This window comes from Pteropus vampyrus, unplaced genomic scaffold, assembly GCF_000151845.1.
Source record: "Pteropus vampyrus isolate Shadow unplaced genomic scaffold, Pvam_2.0 Scaffold254, whole genome shotgun sequence".
NCBI lineage: Eukaryota > Metazoa > Chordata > Mammalia > Chiroptera > Pteropodidae > Pteropus > Pteropus vampyrus.
In genome coordinates, this window is record NW_011889035.1 from 1,851,305 (window position 1) to 1,878,434 (window position 27,130).

The 27,130-nt window shown below is 44.5% G+C and overlaps 1 protein-coding gene across 1 annotated transcript in view; it reads right to left on the bottom strand.

Moving 5' to 3' along the window:
• PANX1 (pannexin 1) overlaps positions 1–22,632 on the bottom strand; it is a 38,016-nt gene extending 15,384 nt beyond the window's left edge. Inside the window, exons 1-2 of the mRNA XM_011374753.2 lie at positions 22,183–22,632; positions 1,562–1,701 (exon numbers count right to left, since the gene is read on the bottom strand). Of these exons, the coding sequence (XP_011373055.1) occupies positions 1,562–1,701; positions 22,183–22,363 (321 nt within the window). The 5' untranslated portion in view covers positions 22,364–22,632. The remainder of the gene's footprint in view (positions 1–1,561; positions 1,702–22,182) is intronic.
• Between the last annotated feature and the right edge of the window lie 4,498 nt (positions 22,633–27,130).

The window sequence follows — 27,130 nt, forward strand, 5'->3', positions numbered from 1 at the left end:
AACTACCTAGACACCACCACCAGAAAGAGAACTCCTTACTCTCCGATACCCCAAACCTGAGGCCTGCCTACCCATGCTGCTCTCCGCGGTTCCCCCTCCTACCCTGCAGGGGCAGTGGGAGCCCGGAGATCTGATTCTGGTCTTGTGACTCCTCGCCTTGACCTCTCCTGGTGCCCTTATCCTCACCTGTAAAATGCACCTGGGTTGACATCTTTCAAATTCTTTCTGCTCTAAAGGTTGTGCAATCTCTAACCTTTCCGAAGTAAGGACAATCCCAGACTATACATTCTTCTTCTGTGGATCCATCAATGCCCAGTCCAGTGACTGATTACAACGTTCCATTCTCATAAGAGCATTATAACAAATGGACTTAAACTACAATGGTGTGGATTTAGATTTACAAACAAAGCCATGCAATTTTTGAAACTGTGCCCATTCATACTGAAGATCATTATTTGATGCCCTGGCTGCTAAGCCACGCGAAGTTGATAGGGACTCAACTAACACGAAGGCTAAAAGTCAAAGAGAAAAGCCCGACCCCAAAGAAGAAAGGTGTCACTGTAGGGTACCACTAGGCCTAATGGCATGCGATGAACAAAGATGAGGGGGACAGGCCTGAGTCAGAGCATAAGGATTAAATTGTTCTTTTAAAAAGGAAGGATGCTGACCGTGTTCCGCAACAGGCCAAGGCAGGACCTTAGGCTTTTCAGAAGCTAAAACACCAAGCTTCCTCGGTAAAGAAGAATACCAGAAGATACACAAACATTCTATCTGTTTTCATAATGAACGAAAGAACCAGTGGTTGAAAATAATGGCAGGCTGAAACAAAGTCCAACTTTCATAAGCACAGAGAAGACCTTCATTACACAGAGAATGTTCTCCTGTGCGAGCTTGCTGACTCTGGCCTGGGGTCTGCACCACCCAGCCTCTGTGCCCCTCACCTCCACTGAGCTCTTGACTTGTACCTCTTCTCTGCAGGTGATTTGTGTCGCCCACTCCTTGCAGTATCTGGGCACATTAGAAAGCAAAGGAATCTACTCTGAAAGCTGTGCTACAACCAACAACCCCAGAAAGAGTCGTCACGGGGCTTCTCGATACGCCACCAGGAACACACTGGCTAGAAGCAGATAAACTCTGTGTGGGTCCTCACTTTTTCCAAGAGACCCTGTGTGTGATGCAAAGGGCGCTGGCCAAGGCTACGTTCAAGCCCAGTCCTGCCGCCACCCAACAAATTCATTCAGGCATTCAAAACGTGCCGAAACCAGCTATCGGCCAGATACTCTGCTGGGCATAAAGGATAGAAAGGTGACTAGGACACACGAGGTGCCTGCCATTATAGAGCTAAAATCCAAAGAGTGCCTCAGTTTCCCCATCTGAAGGTGCTGGACCAAGGAATCTCTGAGGTTCCTTTTGACTTTAAAGTGCCACGGATGTACGATCGGTGGTAACAGCCCTGGTTGGCCACAGGTATCTGTGTGGCCATGGACTGGCACGGCCTCTCTGGGCCTCAGTTCCCACATCAATAGAGCAAACAGATGAGATGTGAAAATGCCCCAGTTACCTTATGCAGCCACAGTGGGAGGTTTCCAGAATCGCCCTGCAAGGAATCCTTCTGCTGAACTGCAGCCCAACAGTAAGAATCCACAAAGGCAGCCTGACGCCAGGAGAAAGAACTTGGGGAAAAACAGCTTATTTGTGTACCTGAGAAGCAAAAACAGATAGTTCCAAATCAATGAAAGTGCAGTGTCTGGACCCTCCTGCCCCACCGTCTCCCTCCCTGCTGCAGGTTTTCAGGTGTTAGCTAAGTCGTGAAGCACCATGACACGACTGGGGACCAAACACCCAAGTCTGTAGTAAAGCTGAATATTTGAGAGTGTTTTTGGCCAACATGGTCACGACCGGCTTGGGCTCAGTTGGGGAAAAATGTTTGAAAGGAATGAAACCACCATAAAAAGAAAAAGTGAGCAGGAAAACAATGAGAACAAAAATGTACAAAGGAAGCATGCACAGAGTGTTTCTTTTGGGGTGAGGCGTGAGAGAAGGAGGGGGATTTAGGGCTGGGGAGGGGGCAGGGAGGAGGAGAGTCAGTGCCAGCAACAGGACTAAGAAAGGAGTCCCTCTAGAACAAAGAAACAGAACTTTTGGCCTGAGGAAGTTGAGGCTGATGGACCATCTGGTAATACTTCAACTGGATGACAAATCAGTTTTCCATCTCCTTTAAGAAAAAAGGCACAGGCTGAAACTGCAGCCAAAGCGGTTTACATTTGGAAGGCAGATGCTTAATACGGCAAACCTCCAGATCGGAAGATGGGTGCTGGATGGGGAATCGAGAGAGCTGGGTTCTGCTCGAGGCTCTGCCACCAGCTTGCCCCTCTGGGAAGGAGCCCTGGACCCTGGTTTTCTCCTCTGCAAACTGAGGACATCACTCAGCAAATGCCAGTGTTCCTACTACCTGGAAGACGTGTCAAGCTCTGAAGCGCCTGTGAGCTCCTGACTCACATGGGACATGTGGGAAATTGGCCAACGAGACTTTGGGGCCACAGGGCTGAAGCTGTGTCCTTCCTCCTTGGCAGTAAGTAGAGCACCTTGCACTGAGCCTCTCCTGGCAGCCCCTGGTCCAGCCCCGCTTTCCCGTCCCATCAATCACCATAGGAATGTGTGTGTGTCACAGGCATAAAGACCAGCTGCTGAGGCCAAGAGCAGCCACACTCTACTCCACATCCTGGGCAGTGTGAGAGAGTGCTAAGTGCCTGGGCTCTGAAGTTACTTGTATTTAAACCTAATTCTGCCACTCACAGCTGGGTGACCTCAAGTCACTTAACCTTCCAAAGCCAGGGATCTCCAAAACGGCAATGGCATTAAGGTCTACATTCTTGGTATGGTACCTGGTTCCCAGTAGTTGCTTGGTAAGTATTACATTCTTCTATATGAAGTAACTATCAGATTCTGTTATAACTTTAAAGACTGGGGGCATGCCCACCGTTCTCTCTTCCCACCCTTTAGAGAGGGAACAGGGATTGTAAGAAGACACTGATCTGGACTTCCCTAGTCCCTGGGACACAAAAATCCTCTAAGTGTCACCGTCCTTTAGAGAAAGAGTGGTCATTAAACTTGTGGCAGGAGAGGGTAGTGATGGGGATGGTGTCCAGAGAGCAGATTCTTGTGATGGTGGGGGAGGAGGCAAAGCCATGGGCACCCCGTATCGTCAGTTGCCTTTATGCCCACAGACATCAAGAAAGGACTTCTCAGCAAGAGCCCTTGGAGATCACTGTGAAAAGTCACACACCATCAGAGAATGTCCTATAGCTGAGGGTAGGTGAGGTATTTCAAAGTCCCTTCCAACTCTTTTCCCCTTAAACCTGAGTTTTTACATTTTATAAAAACGGAGCAGTCAAGATACCAGGACCTCGGGGCTAATGTCACAGTGCTCTGGCATCACTAGGACTTTGTCAAATTCTTCCTAGGTGGTCCCACCCACCAAGACTCACTGAGAATGATGGCAGAGACACGACAGGGACAGGAAGGCCCGGGTTTAAACAGATGGTTTCTGGCAAGTTGCTTGCTTGGCAACATCTGTCCAAATACTTTCTCGTGAAAATGGACAATGCTGTTAGGATTTCATGAAAACCTGTTTGGCCTGTATGTTCCTTAGGCATAGTCTTCTTAGTGCATGTGGCCAACATGTAGTAACATTCTTTCTACAGGGAAATGTGCTCAAGTTTTGTCTCAGGACCTCAGGGACCTCCCCCGAGGCAATGGTAAAAACCTCTGGAGCATAAATAATTAAACTTTTATACCAAAGCTTTTGCAAAAGAGGAAGAAAGAAACGACAACTGAGTATAGAGAGACAGAAATTGAAGATGTGCTGAGCTCATAAGTAAATGTTTTTCATCTGGAATGGAAGGTTAGAAGATAAGACATCAGACAACTAATATTCATGGGATACCAAGCAGCCCTTAAATCATTTAAACCTTACAACCAAATTGACAGAGAATGAGAGAGACTGAGAGACTGAGAGAGAATGAGAATGAGAATGAGAGAGAGAGAGAGAGAGAGAGAGAGAGAGAGAGAGAGAGAGAGAGAGAGAAAGAAAGAGAGAGAGCTTATCTTCATTTTACCCTGGAGGAAACCAAAGTTCAATGTAGTTTGGTAATCCCACACCCAAGCTAGTAAATGGTAGCAACAGACTTTGAATCTATATTCAAATCTCAGTCTCTAAAAACACTCCCCTCTGGGACAGTCACTCCATCACACTGGAGGAGGTCCCAGGAGCCAGGGCTCTGTCGGAGTGGGGGTGGTTTGAGCAAGTAGTTCCTCCAAGTGCCAGGAAGAGCAGAGCTTCCTGGGAAGGGTCAAGGGCAAATCTGGGGAAACAGATCAAGCCCCAAGTATTGGGTATTCCCAGGCCAGAAATTGGAGACAAAGGAAGCCAAGAACCAGGCAGGGGCAGGAGCTAAATTAGGAGTGGAGGGCAGGACTAAATAGAAGGGCAAACCAAGAGTGTGCAGGGGGAGCGGTATGAGCTGGGTGGTGCAGACGGACACCTTCACCCAGGGCATGACAGCTCAGCCTGTCTTAAAGGCTTCTGTGTCAGGATGCTCAGCTGCTGTCATGGAGATAGGATGCTTGAACCTGGACCATCCTGACTCATCTCCAAATGTACTTCTACATCTTTTATCTCACTTACTCTTCAAAATAATACCTAAAGGTAAACAACAGTTTTATCTATTTTCCTAGTTATCTTCTGGTAAGGAGAGTTTCTAGTTTCTCCCTACTCCACTCATTTTAAAGCTGTTGCCAGATTATTCATCTTGCCTTTCTGTTCTGATCTTGACACTCCCTTGGCTCAACATTTTTCACCGATTCTCCACTTCCTAGAGAATAAATCCAAACTGATGCTTCAAACTAACCCAATTATTGCTGTGGCTTGCACAGGCCTGATTCATTTCTAAATCTCTGCCTTTCCTCACACTAGTCCCTCTGCCCTGGGGGCCCTCTCTCCAAAACTTGTTTGTTAAGTCAGTGCTTCTCCATGTCCACCTCCATGACCTATCTTTCAAAGCCCACCTCAGATGGTCACCCTCCCCACGAAGCTTCCTCCCCACTGAGCTCCCAGAGCCCTTTACAGCCATCAGACAGAGGCAGATAATCACCTTCACACACGTTGTATAAATATGTACCTATGTCGTACCTCTTCCAGTGAGATCTCAACTCTTGGCGAGCAGGATGGAAAGACCCATCCCATCCCCTCTCCACTTCACACAGCACCCTGTATCAAATAAATAACACCCGTCTGGAGCTTTAAACGTTTGAAAGTACTACCATAAATACTGTCTCAGCGTTCAAGCGTCCCTGTAAGAGATCACTGTCCCATTTAATAGCTGAGAAAACAGAGCCCCCTGACCTGCAGTGATCCTCCGGCCAGAGTCCCATGCTCTGTCCGCAACACACACTCTGCTGTGTGCTGGCTGAATGAGCACTCTGATTTCTAGTGAGAAGCTTTAGTGAAAGATATGCACCAACTTCTCACAACTGCTCAGAAATCAAGAAATGCGTTTCAGGTTTACGATGGGAACAACGAAGAACACTACTTCCGACCGGCCGAGAGTGCAGAGGAAGCTGTGGGCTTTACATTTATGTGTCTGGCCAGATATAATGAAAGAGCACGAGGAGGAAATGGGTGCTCATGGGCCCTGTGGAAGGAGCCACAAGATCTGCTAAGTAAGTGACCCAACCACAGACATCCTCCCCTCTGGCCTTGGCCTGGAGCCCAAGGCGCGGATCACACCTTCTCCCTGAGCGGCAGCCCAAGCAGTTCCTGGCAAGCTTAGACCTGTACCTGCGGCTGTCGCAGAGGCGGCTGGTGGAGAACCTGAGGGGAGACAGGATCACGGCCAGGGAGGGCAAGCCTGTCCAGTGGTTTCTCGATGGCACCAACACAATTTGTGCAAGGCTCTCTGATCCAAGTCCAACCCCACAAAGTGGGGCTTTGGCTTAGTTTGCTACCATCCCTCTCTCTTCAATAAGCTTTCTTTTCATTCTCATGCATTACTAACCCGCGTCTGAAGGGCCGTGAGTTCTGAGCAAGTCCCTTGCACCTTTAGACAAACATACCTATCCCCTCTCCCAGGGTGATGTGGGAATAAGTTTCTCTTATTTACTTCTGCATTTAAATGCTATATTCAACTGTGGCTGGCATAAGAATCAGGCCTCCTGAGGGGTTAGGGAACCTTATCAAAATCACAAGTTTAACGAAAATAAAACATGAATAGAAAGATCTAGTTAACTGGTTGGGAAGATTTTAGAAGAACTTTCGAATGGAAGATATGCTAAGCTGAAATAACGGACACATTGGTGAGACGCAGGGGCAGTAAAAGGCAAACCAAGAAGACTACCCCTGGCTGTGTACCTGTTTCACAGATGAGGAAACTGAGGCACTGAGATCTGTGGCTAGTGGGTTACAGAGCTGGCAAAGAGCCCAGGTTATCAAAGAAAGTTGGGTCAGAGATGTCAGGATGAGAAGGAAGGAGACGGGAGAGTTCCTTTGAGGAGAACGGTAAATCCAGGAGTTGCTCTTCTGAGGTACAAAGGGAAAATAGAGTAGAATAATGATGGTAACAATTATAATCATTGCTATCTATACATAGCATGTTAAAAGTCTGCAAAATGTTTTCATTTTGCCAAACAAAAAACCAGTTCTAATCCACTTTAATGTAAATTACACACACACACACACACACACACACACACACACACACACAGACTCATATATTCACACACACCTATGTAGATCATAACATAACCTATAAGCACTGAACCTGAAAGTTCTGGTTATATTTTAAGGTTGCAAGAAATTGAAAACTGCTCTAGTATAAACCCTCAAGGTCAATGAGAATAATTACATAAAGAGGACCCTGCACGTGCAGATAGAGAGAAAGAGCTGGGTAGTGGTCAGCTCTTAAAAATAAACACAGAAAGGAATAAGCATACACAAGGATGAAACAGGTCTGAATCCATTTAAAAGTGCATTTGACCCCAACATAATAAAACTGAATGACCCAAAGGATCTGCCCCAAAGATCTTTTCTTGCCAAATACTCAGGACTCTCAACCATCGTAAAATATAGTAAAATTCCAAGAATCTCAGAATAAAGAGCTAAGGAATACCTTTCTATTTACTAGATGGGATACTGCCCGATTCATGATTGTTCAATAAAGCCAATTAGATCTTTAAATTAAAAAAAAAAAAGAAAAAGCCAAATTCCTTCCCTTTCACCTTTCCAGCAGACTTCAACCCCGAGCCATCTCTAGCCTCGAACACAAGCAAATAAATATATTCTGGAAATTCCACACTGTCCATTACTGCCTTCACTTTAGCTTTGTAGGAAATGACTCTTAGGCACACACAGTTTTAAACCAGTGCAAAAATATAAGTACTCTCTGTAGCCAAAACAAAACAAAACTAAACTAAATTGAAATGATAGTTTTCTTTTCCTTTAAACCAAGTTGATTCACCAGATCTCTTTTGTCCACAGGCAAGCCTGGCTTTTAAAGAGAATCCAACCAGGACTGACATCTGCTCCTTTGCTAGGATGGGCATAATCAATGTTATCTTCTACACAATTTCCAAAAAGTCCCCAGACACTTCACTACCTACCCCATGTTGTACAGAGCAATACACAACCGCTCGGCATTTCAGAACGAATGGTTTTTCCCTTCTGGACCGACCTAACACATTAGACGAAGGCACCCTCAGGGCACAATGCTCTCACTAATGGAGGAGGGTATAGTCTGCACCTCACGTGGTCCAGGATGTGTAACCACTGGGCCGCATGGCCAAAGGGAACATACAACCAAGCTGGCGAGCCTCAGATGGAACCTACAAGGTTCATTTAATTCAATCAAGAATGACGGCATAAATAATATAATATTATATAGCCTGCTAAGTACAAGAGGAGAAGCGAAAGGGAAGCTGGACTGAGACCACAGCCCCAAGGAACCATGAAGCCAGGTTTACCGAGAAAGACTTGAGAACTAAGTAGTGGTGTGAGGGGGTTATTTCCTGTGGTGGGGAATCTGGTCCTTCAGCACACCTAACCACACAAAAGAACTTGTATAAATCCAATATAAAACATGAGATTTGTCCAGTGAATAAAATTTTCATAACCTGGGTACCAGGGGAAAAAAAGGCATACAAAACCTCAATGTTCTATTAAAGATGTAAAACATTATCTGATGTATTTAAATATTATTTTATTTAAAATTTCTGTCCTCTGAGGTTAACTCAAACATAAAGAAAGTTATAGAAAATAATATAAAAGACACCTAGGAGTTTAAAGCAATACTGGCATTTTCTGTAGTTACTTCATCTCTTTTTAAACATTTTATTTTGATTTTTTTTCCAGACCTACAAAAATGTTACAAGAATATTATAATGATAGCCCCCCAAAAGCAAGAAAAGACTGCCACTGAATCAACATGAATGAACCTGAGGGCATTATGGTCAGTGAAACAAAGCAGATAGAAAAAAACAAATACTGTATGATCTCTTATATGTGGAATCTAATAAAATAGAACTCATAGAAACGGAAAAGAGATTGGTGCTTGTTAGAGGGGAGGTGTTGGTCGCAGGGCTGGGGGAAATGAACGAAGGTGGTCAAAAGTCACAGACTTCCAGTTCTACTATAAATAAGCCGTGGGGATGGAATGTACAGCATGGTGACTACAGTTAACGACACTGGATTGTATATTCGAAAGCTTCTAAGAGAGTAGATCTTAAAAGTTCTCATCACAAGAAAAAAATTATAACTATGTGAGGTGATGGATGTTAACTAGAGTTATTGTGGTATACATTTCACAATAAATACATATAGCAAATCATTATGTTGTACGCCTTAAACTTATACAATGCTATCTGCCAATTATATCTCAATAAAACTGAAAGGAAAAAATAAAATTTATAAACTATGTAAAATACAGTATGAAAAAAAGACTGTTACAATGAAATCCCATACTCTGGAATTTAGATTCAACCACTGTCAACATTCTGTCACATGTCCTCCATACAAATGTATATGTAATATATACAGTGTACTTTTTTCTGAACCACTTGAGAGTAAGTTGCAGAGATCATGACCCTTTACTCTCAGAAGTATGCATCTTCTAAGAACAAGACCTTCTCTTATATAACCCAATGCAATTACAAAATTAGAAAACTGATATAATACTGCAATATATATTCAGATTTCCCAAATTATCTTTTGAATCAACCCCCCACCCTCCCAATCAGGACCCAATCCTACAACATCCTCTACATTTAGTTGTCATGTTTCTTTAGCCTTATCTTATCCTGGAAGGGTTCCAGAGCTTGTTGGACATTCTCCATCCAGCACGTGTAGAGAACACAGACCCTCTGTTTTGTGTTTGTCTGATTGTTTCTCTATGATCCCATCCAGGTTCTGCATTACTGGTAGGAGTCCACAGAAGGGTGTGGGTCCTCCACAGGACATCCCAGAAGCACTTGTCACCATGATGGTGATGTCATTTGTGACGATCATTTGCTTGAGGTGCTGTCTGCCAGGTCTCTGTTGTAAAAAAACAGCCTTTTCCCTATGAAATAAGTGGTCTGTGTAGAGATCCTCTGAGACTAAGTATTCTGTTCCCCAATAAACTCTTCCCCAGTAGGGAATCGAATACTTCAACTGTGGTTGCAAAATAAAGATTTTCCAACTTTATCCTTCCCGCTATCATTTATCAGTTGGCATTGTACTATAAATAGGAATTTCCCCTTGCTTGTATTTATATGTTTTTTAGTATCAATATGGACTCGTACAGTTTTTTGTTTTTCAATATTTTTTAATTCATTATTGTTATTTATCTTGATTCTCGTAACATTTCAGTCAAACTAGTTCCTGTGTGCTTTTGACTTGCTCCCCTCTTCCATACTTCTCAACACAGGATGTTCCAGACTTATCTTGTACTTTCTCTGCCCCAGCCTTGCAATTGGCCATTTCTCCAAGGGGCCCTTAGTTTCTTTCAGTAGGTAATAAAAATTGTAAACCAGGATTTAGATGCTAGCTGAACCCTTTACTACTGGGATGTCAGTGCTGCTCTTAGGCCCTTTCAGTAGACAAGGATAGGAAACAGGGTGTGTGTGTGTGTGTGTGTGTGTGTGTGTGTGTGTGTATTGAAATTTCTAATTCCAATCCAACACCACTGGTTTCTTCCTTGCCTTTCCCCATTCCATGTTTGTATCGTCCTTCTTTTACAGTGAGAATCCCAAGCTCCCAACTATATTAACATAGTTACTCATTTGCTCAATCCTAAAATTCACACAAAATAATTTCAGAACTTTTAAAACAAAGACGTCTTCTGATTTTCATTTTAAAAGGTTTATACTGGATGTTATATCAATAACTGGCCATTCAGAGTCAAGAATATAAGCAGAGAGCGGTCATGAATCTATTGCAATAGTCCAGGTGAGAGAAAGTATGAAGAAATAGTCACAGCACATGTCTGTCTAAAGTTTCTTCTGTCACCTCTAGCTCCTAGCCTGGTCCAGGCCAAAGATTTTGGTTACATGAAATGAATATTAATGCAAAAGGTCAGATGGAAGGTAGAAGGGAAATCAACACAACCATCTCTGACATAATACTATTTGTGTTAAAAAGTGTTCTGCAAAATCACTAAAATAACAGAGATTATGGAGCATATAGGATTGGAGCAGATCACTCAAAATCTCTGCAGATTTTGTACCTACAGCACTAACCAAACAGCAACGATAATGATAAAAACTACTAGTGAGATGAAGGCGTGTAATAAGGGATCAGTGCTGCTGAACTACACACAAACAAAATGCACAGTGACCAGGGAGCACTTCCAAAACAGGGTGTGTGACCAAACCAAGCCAAGAGGAAAAGCTTGGGGTGAACGGGCGGTATGCACACGCCACGTTCCTCTGTAGTTGCTCCATGCAGATCCTCTTGCTTGGTGGCACAGATCATTCACGTGCTGGGAAAAAGGGCCTATGAGCCAATGTGACTCCCACATTATACTCATACTAATCACATGTAAGCTACTTCCTATCACAGAATCACCTACTGAAGGAGCACACATGTCATTTACCAACTACTACAATTAGATAGGACTTAGATGCTCTCATTCAACCCAATAAAAGAACCATGTACTAGTCATCGTATTTAGTCCCATTTGTCAGACGAGGAAAGAGAAGCTCAGAGAAATTAAGTAATTTCCAGAGTCAGACAAATAACACTTGGCATAGGTGCAATACGATCCCACGTGTGTGGACCCTAGGAATGAGTGACCAGGACGTGGAGGCAGGTCGGAGTAGAGAATAGGTGCTGTGGAACGCAAGGCCAGTCAATAATGCAAGAAGCCGCAGGAAAGGGCTAATCTCAATCTCCCAAGCAGCCTGGTCCTTCGTTCTAGGCCCAAAGTTCGCTCTCATAAAAATGTCATCAAAAATCATAGAGCCAACAAGAGCAGCCCCACGTGGGTCTGGTGTGTGAAGACCTGACTCAGAGCACCTAGGACTGTTTGTGTAGAGGCAGAAAGAGTGTTGGCAAGGTGGACGAGATTGTAGGCATGGAGTTAGTTCGTTTACCCAGTAGGGATGGAGGTTGTACTCATGGAAAGGAAGGGCCAAACCAAAAAAAAATATATATCAAAAATGTCACAGCAGGAATATGACATGGGAAAGCCAGGAAATAAATCCTGAGGCAACCCCAAACTGGTCAGACTTCCACTAGAGCCAGCGTGGTTTGGTTTTGGTTTTGCATAGAAAGTGGGCAGTGGAGAAACTAGGCATCATCCCAAAATGAACATGAGAAATTGGATGTTGCCCCCCCCAAAAAAGGGGGAGGGGGATAGCTTCAGAAGGAATACATGATTTAAGGTCATTGGGGCAATTTAATAGACACGTTTAAGTATAAAAAGGCTTAGAGGACAATTATTGTCCAGCAGGACTTCATTGACATAGAGGCCTAATTTGTGTGAAACAATGTAAAAGTCCAATTAGACAGGAGAAAGGAATTTTAGCCTAAAGGAAAAAAATTAGGTAAATCTATAAAAAGAGGTCTGGAAACTTTATTCCTGGATGTTGTTTTATAAAAGATTCCATTATATTCAATACACAATGGGTTTTCCCTTTTGCTTACTAGCAAGCTACTTAACTCTTTGAACCTAATTTTCTCATTTGCAAAACTTTCATAGAATTCCTATAAGGATTAAATGAAACGTCTGCCTCAGTGCCAGCACACAGTAAGAATTCAGTAAGTGGTAGCTATTGTTTTTATTTCTATGTATCAGGTACCGTGGTAAGCACTGGAGATACAGATACAGGGTTACTTTGTCACATCCTCCATTATTTTCTTCAGTGCGGTTATAATTATTCTAATTTTACCTGCACTCACTGGTTTACTTGTCTTATCTTATACAACTCTCAAACATATGTACCATGACAGTGGGCCTTGGACAACCGAGATCTTAGATTTAATGGAACCACAGCCTGAAACTAGACCCAACTTGTTAAGCCCTTTTGCATCACCTCTCCCTCAAAGATGCCTTTTGTGGACGAAAAAGGGGCCATATACTAAACCTGACAAGCTCAAGGGAGGCCTGCATGGCAGACCTTACAAACTCAGAGACTGAAAGTAACCATTTAGGATGGTATCGACATAAATATACGTAACTAAAAGCAAGTCATAGTTGGTAGTCATGTCCTAGGTCTAGCTTCCTTGACAAAGTTCGATCTTTCCTTCAGTGAGCCTGTCTATTGTCTTTTTGCATGTAAGATAACATACTTTTGAAACATCAGAGTAGTCAGAGTAATAGCCTTTTCTTGACACCCTCAGGGCACAACCTTCCATAAGAGCACAAGACCACAGAACCCCACACTGTGTTATCTTGTTCCTTGAATACCATCTCTATGTGCTATCAATGTTAATTAATTACCCTGTGCCCCGCAATGTTAAAGAAGTACGCGTCTCTCCATTCTACTTTTTCTCCGGTCTCAGAGATTTCCTGCTTTGCTATCTCTCTCACCTCCCTAATCTACCACCAGTGGATTTCATGTAGCCCCTCTTACATATCCTCCTTTGATTCTAATGTATAAAATAAACTGCAAAACTGCCATGTCCAGAGCATTTTCTCAATCCATTGAGATTTTGCTTCCCGGCAATTGTCAGTTTGGCGCAAATAAACTCTTACAAGACTTTTCCTTAGGCTTTTTTAACAGCTAGCCCTTGCAGTTCCTGCTAAAAAGAAACCCTATTGTATAGGATGAGGCCTAGAGCATCCAAACTCGGTACTGAATCAATGATTAAGTGACTCCAATAAAATGAAAAGAACTAAATGACTGTTACTATTATTTAAACAACTGGTCATGAGATGTCTGCAAATACAGAGACATCCTATATAGACCATCATGGGCTTCATGTAACAGATGCAGAACCTCAAAAAAGGAGACATCCAAGTCCATCTGAGCTGGGTATCTAATGCCACAAGGCGTCTGTGCATAAACAAACACACATGCACACAGAGTAGCTATTAATATTGGTCCTAGGACAGCAGGGGAAGGAAGGCATTAGGAGCAACTGCCTAAGTGCAGAGGTGAGTGGCGACATTTCTCTCAGGACACCTCCAGCTGTTCACCTCCAGGATCTGGGCCAGCCACCACCCGCTTCTCTCCAGAGCCACAGCTTTTCACAGCCTTTCAATAGATGATGAAAGCCAACTGCTGGGCCCATACAGGACCAGGCTTCCACACCGGTCCTGGCTCACTCCCGCCAGGAACAGCCTTCTTCCTCACCGTCCACTGTGCCAGGCCAGGCTTCAAAAGCGACCATGAAGCTCCAGAGCAGAGGTCCTCCCCAATCAGCTCCAGCATCGCAGGACAAACAGGAAGTGCTGGGCATTCCCACAGAGCTCCCAGCAATGGCTCCTGATAAACTTTTATGAAATATCTGCTCCATACACAGTACCACGGTGGAGTCCAAGATATATATGACAGTCCTGTCCTCAAAGTACACAGAGTCAGTAAGCCTGAACTTAACTGCAATAGCCCCTAACTTGTCTCTCCACATCTTTGATCTGTTCTCACAAAGTATCCGCGGTGAGATTTTAAAGGCATATCTGATTATGTTGCTTACAGCTAAAAGCCCTCTGACTGCTCTGCATAAACTCTAAAAATCCAAATTCCACAGGGCTCTCCACGATCAGACCTCTGCCCATCTCCCTAATCTCTATACCACTCACTCTTCCCCTTGCTCAAGGTCCCAGTAACACTGATCGTTTTCTGTTTCTCCAAGAAATATTTCCGTTCCTGCCTAAAAGGCTTCATGAATGCTGATGGATAGCTCAGCCCAAGTGTTACTTCTTCAGAAAGGCTTCCCCAATGCCTCCAACTGGGCAAGGCTGCCTGCCATGGCGATTGTTCCAAAGCACTTATTGAAGCCAGAATTCTGTGATTAGTGGGGAGTCACCTGCCCTGCCAGGCTGCAAGCTCCAGAGCAGAGGACCATGTCTGCTTTCTTCATTGATGGATTCTAGTGCAGAGCACAGTGCATGTCTGCTTTCTTCATTGATGGATTCTAGTGCTCTGCACTAGAATCCATCAATGAGTAAGTGTCAAGTGAATGATAATAATATGAATAAATGAAGACAAAAGCTCAACAAGAATAATTACCATAAGGCAGGGCATGAACCACACTAATAGAGTGTTAATAGAGACTTAAAAGGAATGAAGCCTTATTAAGAAGAATGTCAAGGCCATCAGCCCCTGAATTCTTCTCCCAGAGGAGAAGGGAAGGCAGGCAAGTCACAGTTCCCATCACCCAGACTCCTTTGAGCTGAGCTTCCAGGGCCCATTTGAATAGCACCCGAACCTGAGTGAGAGCGGGAAAGAAGCCTGAAGCCTCTGTTACAGCTTTGCTGGCTGTTCACAATATTGCAGAGTACCTTCAGATTGTAGAGGCTTAATGTGCACTACTTTTAAAGTCAACTACAGACATTAACTACAAACCATGTGTCAGATCTCCTTCCATGTATTACCTAATTTAATCATTACTTGTTTTGAAAGGAAAAACTAGAGCTGTCAGAGAGAGGTGAACCTCACCAAGCAAAGACAGAGCTGAATAAGAACCTCTCTGTCTTATTACATTTTAGTAACACTTGCACAAGGGAGGGACAGTGCTTTCTGAAAACGTTGAGAACCCTTACTTTCAATCATCGAATGAGGAGACGTTAATATTAAAAAAAGGATTTCTTAAAGATATCTTTACATTTCCTAGTAAATAATATTCACTAGTTTTGCTAGTTGGCTAAATTTAAACAGGAAATGGAGGGCCTAAAGTGAAACAACTTTTTATGCCTTTAGGTAAAAAAAAAGAAAAAAGTGATAAAAAGAAATAGTTAAGGTAGATTGTTGTGTGTGTGACAGGGGGAATTTCATAAGCCAATGATAACCAGCTGAGACCTGACAGTCATTCTCTCTAGGATCAATTTACTCCAGGCCAAAGGCAACGGTAATTAGCCTGGAAAGAATGAGCAGTTCCTAGAACACTGCAGATGTTACAGCAAGAGCCCAGAACTATGTCTTGTGAAATCCCAGTGCAAACAGGGAACTACGAACTAAAACACGGAGATGCCGTTTCCATCATAAAAATGGCACACTGAAAACTCTGAAAATATTAATTATAAGTAAAGAGTGGGGAAAGGGCTGCTTCCCGAGACTGCTGACAGGAGTGTAAGCTGGTGTTCCGGAGGGCAGCAAGAAGTACCTTCTCGCTATGCGCATACCTGTGACCCTCTAACCGCAAACTCCACCCTCAAGTTTGACCCTGGAGCTACAGTTCTCCAAGTGTGGTCTAGAATCTGAGCTTCTTTCGGGAGATTCATGACATTAAACCTGTTTTCACAATAATACTAGGTTGTTATTTGCCTTCTTACTCTCATTCCTTCATGAGTGTATACAGTGCAGTTTCTAGTGACATAAATTACTGTCACATAATGAATGAGAAGCAGGTGGGAGAATGTGGTGATTTTCTATCAAGTCACCATTAAGGAGATTTACAAAATGGAAAACAATGCCACTCATGAAGTTATTTTTGAAGTTATTTTTTTCGTAAAAATATGTTATATATGTTAACATGTAATGGGGCTTATTTAAATTTTATGTTTTAAAACCTTTTCAGTTTTAATTTCTAATATGATAAATACTGATAGATATAACCCACAACAAAAGCTCTTTGGAATTCTCAATAAAATTTAAGACTGTAAAGTGTAAGGGGATCCTGAGACCAAAAGTTGGAGATTCACTGCTTTAGAGAAACACATTTTGCATAAGGAAGCACGTCCAAGGATGTTCACTGAACCGTTTGCAGTAGGAAAAAGTGGAATGAATCCACATGTGCCTTAATAGAATGGTTAAATGAACCAAGGTATAGTCATACTACAGAAAATCACGCCACATCTAAAAAGAATAGGGCAGTTCTACCAAGATTGGAGTGTGTCAAAAAAGAAAGCGGGGCTTTAATTTCCTCTGTCTGAATTTTAAGACAAAGACACAGACATATAGACATTAGGCAAATCAAAATTACCTGGAAAATTCCGTCCGCTGCCCTCAGTAACCCCATGGCATGCAGGGTGCCCACGTCACCCTGCCAAGGCTCAATGCTACCAACCTACCGCCCCAAACTCTCACTGCCTCGGTTAGCAGTCTGAAGAAAGCAATCCAAGGAAACAATCTTCAGAGGAAGGCTGGTATTTGTATGGATTTTTAGAAGGCTGTCACTAATCCAAACCTAGATTCTGCAAAGTTTCCAACACATATGTTCAGTTTCTGCTGGGGATGGGAATTCCACCTATTTTGAAACAGATTATTTTCTATAGCCTCATTTTTCCTTCCTTTTCTTGAGGTGGTAGACAGGAGCAAAAAAAGAGAATATTAAATAAATATGGATCTGCTAATTCTGAGTCTTTTAAAGTCAGGGAATAGTATGCACTGAAACAGAACAAATGCTATTTGGATAAGTTCTAGTATATTTTGAAAATCAGTCTCATCATTACTGAATGTTTGTTAATTATCTGTCGATTTATATTCCTTGCTCTATTACTACTATTCTAAGTCAGCTCTAGAGACACTATACAGAGTTTCCAAATATTTGCGATGGGAATGTTTTTTAACACTATCTCTTCTAAGAAATATAAAATCACACCTTATAGACAATATAATAAAACTTGGGATCCAAAAATCCCACTGATGCCCCTGATAACTCTGTTCATTTATACACTCTACTGAATGCCTATTATGTATCACGTTTTCTGCTGGAAGCTATGGACAGAGCAGCCAACCCTACAGAGAACAGATGGTCCCTGCCCCCAATGAACGTATAGTCTTGTGGGGAGACAGTATTCAACAAATACAAATAATTACCTAATTCCAACTTGCTGTAAGTGCTAGGAAGGAAATCTACAGTGTGCTATGAGGACATCAAGAAGGCCACCTCAAATTGCAATTTTAGCCCTGAAAGGGGCTACTGCTTTCTTAAAATTAGAGCACATCAAAATGTCTCCTCCAATCTTGTGACTGAGTCACATTTAGAGGGAGTTAGAGGAGGAGGGTATACAAGGAAGCATTTTTTTTCTTACTTGAAATGAACTCAGAAATGCAAAACTATCTTGGAAGATGATTTCATCCTTCTGGGAAATGATGCTGCTCTCTTCTTTTAGTTTTGGGAGGAGGGGAGCATTTACAAAGATTTATGTGGAAACAAGTTTTGTGTGACATTTTGGAAAGACCTAAATGTACATTACTAGGGGAATACTTAGATGAATTATGATAAGAATATACTAGACCATACAATATTATTCTGCCTGCGTATTAAAAAATAGTGAGGTAACACTTATCTACTGACAGGGAATGCTGTCTAAAACATACTAAGGGGGAAAAAGCAAACCACTATGGTATGAGTCAATTTGTTAAAAAAATGGTGAACGTAAAAAAATCTTATATTAATGCAGACAAAGGGTACTTTAAGGCTGTACAAGTGTCCATGGTGGTCGCCTCTAGCACACAGTGAAGGAAGTTTATGAATCCTTTAGCATGAGACTATATTTAGGTACAATGTGTACAATAAAAACACAGTAAAAACATTAACAAAGAAAACCATGTGCATATCAGCAGCCTCTCTCTGGAGAGCAGGCATCCTTCTACAAGAGGGCCAGGAGGCTTTCTGGGCTCTTTGGTTTTAAATATGAACTGAAGATGTGCTATTATAGGGTCTACACTCTGAGACCCTAAATATTAGCTCATTCTTGTACATAGCCCTCAATCAATCAGCTTTGCCATCTAGTACATGCTGAAAAGCAGCCTAAACATATTCCCCAAAATGTGCCTAAATTCAGCCACAACAGAGCACATGACTTAAGCCACCTGGTTACTGACTCAGTTGGGGAAAACATAAGGGGGAACTGTGAGCTAATAGTATTAGAAGCAGCTGCAGTTATATTTGTCCTTTGGCTCACTGTGGCTGGCCCAATGCCTCCCTGTAATGACAGTAGCAGAGCACAGCTAATCTAGAGGGACCAAATTCCTCTGTCTGGAATTGTGGCTGCCTACTAGGAGGGCAGCAGGGAGAGAAAGCTGGGCAGATCAGACTCCCTTTCCCAGGGGTCCACTGGCTTCCTCTGCTGCTCATTTGGTCCAGCCAGTCTGGCTCAGGCAAAAAGCATTCTGGCAGGAGACAGGGGCTCTCCTCTTCTAGGGTCTCCTAATGTACCAGCTTAAGGCCCCAGGGAATCAAAACAGCCCCTGGGGAGGGACATCCTGGCATCAGACCCTGTATAACCATAAGCCTAGGGCACTACAGACCTTGTCAAAAGACCCCCAAGAACATGAACCCCACCCAGAGTCTGGTCTATTGAAAGGCAGCACACTTAGGGAATATATTTCTTCAATAGTTCAGATAAATACTCCGGGAATATCACAGCTTCAAGGCCATGTAGTCCAACTATGCTTGTATTCTATAGAGTTGTCACCCAGCTATTTCCTAAATCTCTCTCTCTCCTCTTCCCAGGGTGAAATATGCTGCACTTCTAGAGGCATCTGGGGACAAGTGTGCTAGAAATGACAGTTATTCTGTGGCATAGAACTCTGTGTCCCTGAGGCTTCCACACTGGGCCTGTGTAAGCTGTTATGGGAGGTGAAGGGGCCAGAATCTCGTTGGAGTGGAGAGCACCATGCTGGCACCCAGGAGAGCCTATATAAAGATCGGTTATCTGCCCTGCCCATGGGTCTCTGTGGCCTGGACAGGTTCTGTCCCTCTTTTCAGTGGGCTGAACTAGTAAGAAATTGGGCCAAAGACTATGGAGAAGCCTTTAATATAATACCAAATATGTTTTATCATTTGAGGACATTCTCTCTCTCTAACCTTCAACATCCCCCACTGGCCAGCTTCTAGAGACCAAGAGAAGATGAAGCATCTTGTAGGTGAGGCAGCCACACAGGCAGGTTATAATGCAATGTGCCAACTACAACAACGAAAGATGATCCCAGGCACCAGAGAGGCAGGGAACACGTCTCATGAGAGGGAGGATGAAGCCATGTTTGAAGTTTGCAGGACTATCTCACACTCCTTCTGGGGCCATTACTCAATCTCCAAAGTGATGGGCAAAGGTGCCTGTTCCATTCAAATTACTCTTCTCTCTCTCTCTCTGTTGTTGTTCTTCATTGCTTTGTTTATTTTTGTTTTTGCACAAAAGCTAAATTTGTACAAAATTACATGCTGTATGACATGTTGGTACACTGTACCAACTCCAGGTATTAATTTATGTACCTCTCCTCTCTAGAGCCTTTCTTCTGACTTTAGCTAATGTTTACTCAACTTGATAGGTCTTCCTTGCTCTTGCTGGCTTCATCCCACACAGCTGTCCTCCCCTTGGTGGTTCTAAAGCACTTGAAAAGACATGGAAGTCTGCTCAACAATGCTCCAGCCAAGTCCTGGCCAACCTTCACCTACCAGGTGCTCAGAGCTCTACACCATTTTGTCACTGAATCACACACAGTTGAATGATATTACAGGTCAGCATGTCTGTTTTCACTCCCACAGGGCGAGGAGAGGGCCATGCTTCAAACTCCTTCCATGTTCCCCTCAATACACAGGAGTACTATGCACACAGCATAAGGCCAGGCCTCTGCTGGGTAACCCACTTCCAACACCAACCAGATGCTTCTCAGAAAACCCATCATTCTCGACATGTCTAGAACATTACTGGTGCAGGTGCCTCAGAAGTCCCTCTAATATCTGGGCAAGAAGTGAAGTTTGAACACAGAGGGTAACCAACTCCTTCCTCCTGGCATCAGGGGCCTGAGACTGTTGCTCCTCCATGACAGGGACCATGCCTCATTTACGCCTGGGTCCTCAGTGCCTAGTACGGGGTCCAGCCCACAGCTGGTACTCAACGAACATTTGTTGACGGAAGAGATTATCTCCAGGACCCATGCTACTTGGTGGTTTTCCTTTCTACCGGAAGCCTCAAAACCAGTCCATCCGGAAGGCAGAGGGAAACCCCATGGCTATGCCTTCCCTGAGACAAGGAAAACTAAACACTTATTTTTTCCATATTTAAGTTGGCAACTTCCTGCTAAGTTGAACAATTTAATGACATAGAGAAAAAAATCAAACTCAGTGTAACCCTTTTCTAACCAACTCTTCCCTCAACTTCACTATTTCCATCAACAACACTACCATTCTTCACTCACCCAGGCCTGCCCCCTTTCCAAAACTCCGAGCAGTCTCCGTCCTTGATGGCATATTAAAAACGAGGTGCCCAAGTGCAGCTACTGCTCTTTGATCACTCAGAAATCACCCCTTTCCATCCTTTCTCTTCCACTCTTGGGCCCCATCCATACAAAAGACCTCAACTGGTGCCCCATCTTATAGCATTCGGGCTCCCTAACTCCACGCTCCTCTCCTTCACAGACCCTACATGCTACCATCAGGCTATTTATTAAGTGCCATTTTTCAACCCATCTAACCCATCTGAAAAATGGGTTAACCCATCTGAAAAATGGGTTAGCTCAGATAAGAACTTCCTACTTTTTAAACCATCAAGTCTGTACTCCTCTGTTTTAAGCAACCGGAGCCCACATTTACTCTCCCGTCCCAAGAACCCCGACCAATCCTCCTGCCTCCGCCAAGACAGTCACTGTCTCTCCCCTTCCAGGAACACGTAACATTTTCTGCCATCTCAAAATCTTGGCATAGGTCTCACATCTGCTTATCCAAATCCCACTCATGCTCCACGGTTTGAGACCAACCCAACCTCTCACATAAGCTTTCTCCAAGGTCCAGCCCCACCAGCTGGACCAGTTTTCTTTCCAGAGCACTGTTTGGAGCTGTCATATACCGCCTTCCTGTTGACTCATACACTCTCTCCTGTGCTGAAAGTCAGAACAGCTAAAGAAGAAAACCATACACTTTTTAGCCACATGATCCTGTGCAAACCACCAGACTTTCGAATCTCGCGAAACTATTACCACCAAATGAGAATTTACATGAAGGGAACTCATTCATCTCACATTCATAAGAACGTGCAGGTGGAAGATGTTGGTATCCCTCTATTACCTGCCAAGAACAGATATTTCCTATCATTCACAACCCTGCAGAGCTAAAGTTTTGGTAAATATCAATCAATTCAAATAGACCGTAAAGGGAGAACACACTTTTCTTGGAGCACTTGTCTTCACATCCTTCGTTTAGCCACTCAGGAACTCCTCTGGTACAAAATTTTAGGTGACCACGCAAATGTGTGTAGGCGAAAAGAAGGGAAACAGTTGTTCCAGACAACTCTGGTTGCAAGGGCGCCGATCAAAGAGTGGAATATGAACACTAAGGCACAGTCGGAATCAGTAGGGTGCCGGGAACAGTAGGGATGCGCGCAAAGTCCACGTGAAACATGTGGACACATGAAACATGTGGACAAAGAATGTTTCGGACCACAAAACGGGCTACTTTCCTTCACAAAGTCCATGCCCATCGCAGTAATGAGCACTGTCAGAAAGGCTCACGGTAAAATTACTTCTCATCAGACCGGGGCTCCGCTGCTAACGCGGGCTTGGCCGGGCGGGCCTGCCCTGCCCCGCCCCTCCAGTCCCCGGCCTTACCGATGGAGATTTCCTGCGCGAAGGCTAGCGAGATGAGCAGCAGGGGCAGCCCCACCGCGATGCACGTGACCATCTTGTCCACGGCCAGCTCCAGCCGCAGCCCCTTGAACTTGGCCTCGGAGGGCTCCTTCAGCAAGAAGTCCGAGAACACGTACTCGGTGGCCAGGTGGGCGATGGCCATGGCTGCGGCCCTTCGGCCTCGCCTTAGCAAGCCCCCGAGGGCAGGCCCGGGTACCGCAGGCGTCGGGAGGGCTGCGCGGCGCCTTCGCTCCGTCACAGGCCCGGCCCGTGGCTTTCGCTTTCCCTTTGCGGATTCCTCAATTGCTCCGACATCCGACTAGCCTTTGTGCCTCAGCGCGCGCAACTGCCAGCGGCTGCGCAGCGCCGCATCTGCCTCCGCTGGGCGCACGAGCTCTCGCGCTCGCTCCTCCGCCGCCCGCCGGGCGCAGACCCGCCCCCGCGCGCCCGGCCCGCGCAGGTCCCCGCGGCGCGCGCGCGCGCCCCCAGGGCTCCGCGTCTCTGCGGCGCTCCAGGGGCGCGAGGAACCAACCAGGGAACAAAGCGCTTCCCTCTCGGCCGGCCCCTCCGCTCCGCCCCGGCAGCCGAAGCTGCTTCCCAGGCGGCCCGCTCCGGCCCGCTCCGGCCGGCTCCGGCCCGCTCCGCTGCGCTCTTCCGGAACCTGGCGGGAGCCCGAGGAACCGGGGGCGTGGAGTTTCCGGGAACCGCGGTGACGCGGCAGCATCCCACGCGCGAACCTGGCATCTCGTCTTCTGCCTCAGCAAAGGGATCTTCCCACCGAGCGGTGCCTCTGAAAATACTCGCCCTAGTCCTATCTTCATTCTCCCACTTCCTGGCACCTGGGATTCTGGAAACCATTTCTGAAAGCGACCCCTTACTCGGTGGATAGGATGGTCCCCATTTATGCCCCACCTCCAAGGTTTCTACGTGGTGGAATCAGGTTAAAGGGAGCTACGAACGCTACAAAGAGCAACGGTTGCCGTAAAAGCCAGTCAAGCGGTGTAGACCCGAGCGCGTGTGTGGAAGAGGGAGCGCCGGGCCCTTCCAGGAGCTCTGCGTGACAGCAGGACGCGCGGTCAGATGGGGTGAGCCATGAGTATGACTAAGTCCCAGGCCTCAGTTATCACTACTCCGAGCTTCTCCCTCTTTCCTGTCAGAGCCTTGGTCTGGGAGCCAATGGAGGGATACCCGCGGCTGAGTGGGTGTTGGGGGAGACCTGCCTCTGAACCACTTGCAAGGAGTGGATGTTGAGAAAATAGACAGGAGATGTTCTACTCGGCAACATTTGGAGCAGACAGGACCTTTAAACGCGAGGACGCCTTGGCGCTGGGCCGGGCTGCATTCTCTGCTTTTTGTACATGGGCGGATGGATGTACAGAAGCCTCTTTTATGTGCCCTCTACTCCCACAGGTACATATCCATCCTGGCCTGCCCTCTGGGCACTCATGTAGCCGCCTACACAACTCTCCACTTGGAAGGCTCACGGGACTTTATACTCATAATGGCCAGAACTGTAGTCCTCTTCTTCCTCTCAACCTCAACTCCAGTCTTCTCCATCTTGCTAAATGTATGACCATCCACCCATCTCCCAAGCCAGTTCCACTTCCATCTCTCCTAGCTTCCATAACCAGCTTCCAAATTCTCTTGCTTATCTCTCATAAATACAGAAATTCTGACAGTTTTCTTCTGCCTGCACTTCCAACACCCCAATTCGGACCACCAGCCTCTCTCCTAACCACATACAGGAATGTATCCCCTAGGCCTGCAAAGCCAGTCTCTCCCACAGCTGTCCCAGGGAGCTTTTAAAAGCTCCAATCTGGTCATACCATCCCCCTCGTCCCCTTCTCAAAGTGTGCATTGCTTTTAGGATAAAAACCAAATTTCTTAGAATGGCCACTGCCTAGCTCACCAGGATCACTATTTCTCAGTTCTTCAAGTTTGTGAGGCTCCTTGCTTCCTCCAGGACCTTCCCCTTCTCAACACACTCCCACAGTAGCCTCTTTGCTTGGCCAACTCTTACTCACCCTCCTGATCTCAGGTGGGTGTCACTTCCCCAGGAAAATCTCTCTGAGTTCTCTAAACTAGATGAGGCCACTTTGTTATATATATTCTTGCAATACTGGCACTACCAGTTTAGCTGTGGGCCTTGAGGAAGGTATTTGACCCTCCTGTGCCGCAGTTTTCTCATCTATAAAGTGGTTATACCCCTTAAGATTGTGATAAGGAACAAATGAATTACCATATGTAAAGTTCCTAGGACAGCTGATGAGTGCTGTTTGACTGTTATTGTTATTGTTGCCCTCTATTTTTTCTTAATCGCAACCGTAATTCAACAAGAGTTTGTTTAGCTGTTCATTTATTTAATGTCTGTCTCCCCTTTCATATGGTAAGCTTCATGAGGGCAGGCCATGCCCATCTATACCATTCTTATCTCTAATACTTAGCACAAATGCCTGGCACATAGTAGGTCTTTTAATAAATATTTATTAAGTGTTTGCAGTGTTTAAAAATAAGGCCAACTTACACTCATTTATCTATACATTAAAGGCATATATTAGAGGCCAGCAATGGGCCAGTTCTGGGCTTGATGGATGGGGAAGCAAAGGTGAAGTGAGCACATTCCATTTCCTCAAAGACCTCATAAGGCATGAGCACAATTAACTATAATACAAGCTGGAAAGGGTAAGTGATTTTGTGAAAGGTGGGGTGTGTCAAAGTGGGGCGGGGGGTGCATCAAAGAGTGGCGCCTAGAAGAATCAGTCTGGTTGTGGCCGGCAGAGTTGGGACGAGAGCTTTCCAAGAGTGAGTGAAAGCATGGATACCGTGCCCCTTGTCTCCTTGTCAAAATCTATATATCCAACAGACTCAAATGTCCCCTCTTCTGGAAGCCTTCCAATATCCTCCAGTCATGGCGAATCACTCCCTCCCTAGCACTTTCTTCTTCTGGTCTAGCATTTAGCTCATATGCCCTGTATGATGGTTGAATGCATCTTTGCATTCTCTACGTATCAAATTCCTCTGAGGATCTGGATAGAATCTGCAGTTTTATAAATTGCTCTCAGCCATGGAAGTTTTTTGACAATTAGCAGGAAGTGAATCTACATTTGTTGAATTTATAATAGAAGCAAGAAAGAGAACTCGATAGGAAATGGAAAGTGGAAGTATCTGACACTGATAAAGGAAAGATGAAGGTGAGGGAGTCAAAACTGAAGAGGGCGGGGCCCGAGAAGGTATATTGGACTTTTTTTCAGCAGGCATTAGAGAGTGTTAGGAGGGAAGTAATATAAATAGAGTTGTGCATTAAAAAGGTTAATCTGCCATCCACACAGATTGGAACACAGAATGGAGGTGGAGAGGCCAGATAAGAGGCTGTTGAAATTTTGCACATGAGATGTAATGACAGCCCAAACTGGTGCTCTGTCTTTGAGAACAGAGACGAAGGGCACAGAGGAGAGTGATGGTTAAGGGAGCCATTTTTCCTACTGTAAAAATCGGATCAAACAATCTGACATGTGCCAATGTCCTTTGAGAGGAAAAAAGAAAGCAAGTTCAACTTCTAGATTTGCCACTTACTTGCCATGTGGCCAGGGATGTGTCACGAGAAATCTCTAAGCCTCAGTTTCCACATTTGCCAAATAGGGATAATACTGCCTACCTCAACGGGTTGTTCTGAGGATTCTATATGATAACATATGTAACAATGCCTTCCACATCATGGGCACTTAGCATTTGATAGCTGTCATTACCAACCTCAGGAGTTTAAGGTATCACACGAGAGTGTATATAACATCGATTAAAAAAAAAAAACTTTAATTTTTAGAATGGTTTTAGATTTACAGAAAAATTGAGCAGGTGGTATAGAGAGTTCCCACATATCCCATACCTGCACCTGGTTTCCCCTGTTGTTAACATCTTATGTTGGTGTGGTATATTTGTTACAATTAATGAACCAATATTGACACATTAATATTAATTAAAGTCTACTTTATTCAGATTTCCTTAATTTTTTATTTAGTATTCTTTTTCTGTTCTAGGATCCCATCCAGGACACCACATTACATTTAGTTGTCATGTCTCCTTAGCTTTTCTTGGTCATGGCAGTTTCTTAGACTTTCCTTGTTTTTCCTTGACATTGCTTTTTAAAAATCATTGTAAGGTACATTTTGGGATTAAATAACACACACTCCTCTCAGCCCTCTCTGCCCCACCACTTGCTCCCGTGTCATTTCTTAGAAGGAAGCCAAGCAGTTGTGGGCCTCACAGCTACTGACCCAGAACTGTTTGTTTGAGACCCTTGACATTTAACATTTGAAGATGAGACCTTTTGCATTTAAAATAGTCAAAATCGAAATAGTCGAGCCCACTACACTGTGTTTTCTGTTTGTATGTTCATTCGTTCATTCATTCAAGTAATATCTGCTGAGCAACTATTATGTATCTGTATTGCGGTGTGTGCTGAGGATGCAGCAGTGAGCAAAACCAGTCAGAAGTCCTTGCTTCCACGGAGCCTACGTTCCACTCAAAGGGGCAGACAACAGTGAAACCAACAGACCAACAAAATGGTTATGTCCTATGATAAGCGCTACAAAGGAAAACAGTGATAGGCAATAACAAGGGGAAGGACCACTTTAGAGAGGGCAGTCTGGGAAGCTCACAGCTGAGCTAGGATAGGTAGAAAAAAGTATGAGCGTTCTGGAGAGGAAGAGCATTCCTGGCATAAAAGGCAGAATGTGCAAAGGCCTGAGGCAAGAACGAACTAGCAGGGCACAAGAACTGATTTGATGAAAGCTGGAGCAGAGTCAGAGATGAAGTTGGAGAGGTGGGCATGGACCAAATCAGACTGGGCCTTATAGACCAGGGTAAGGAAATGAATATTATTAAAAGTGAAGTGGAAAGATATCAAAAGGGTATTTACCAAGGAAGTGTGTGA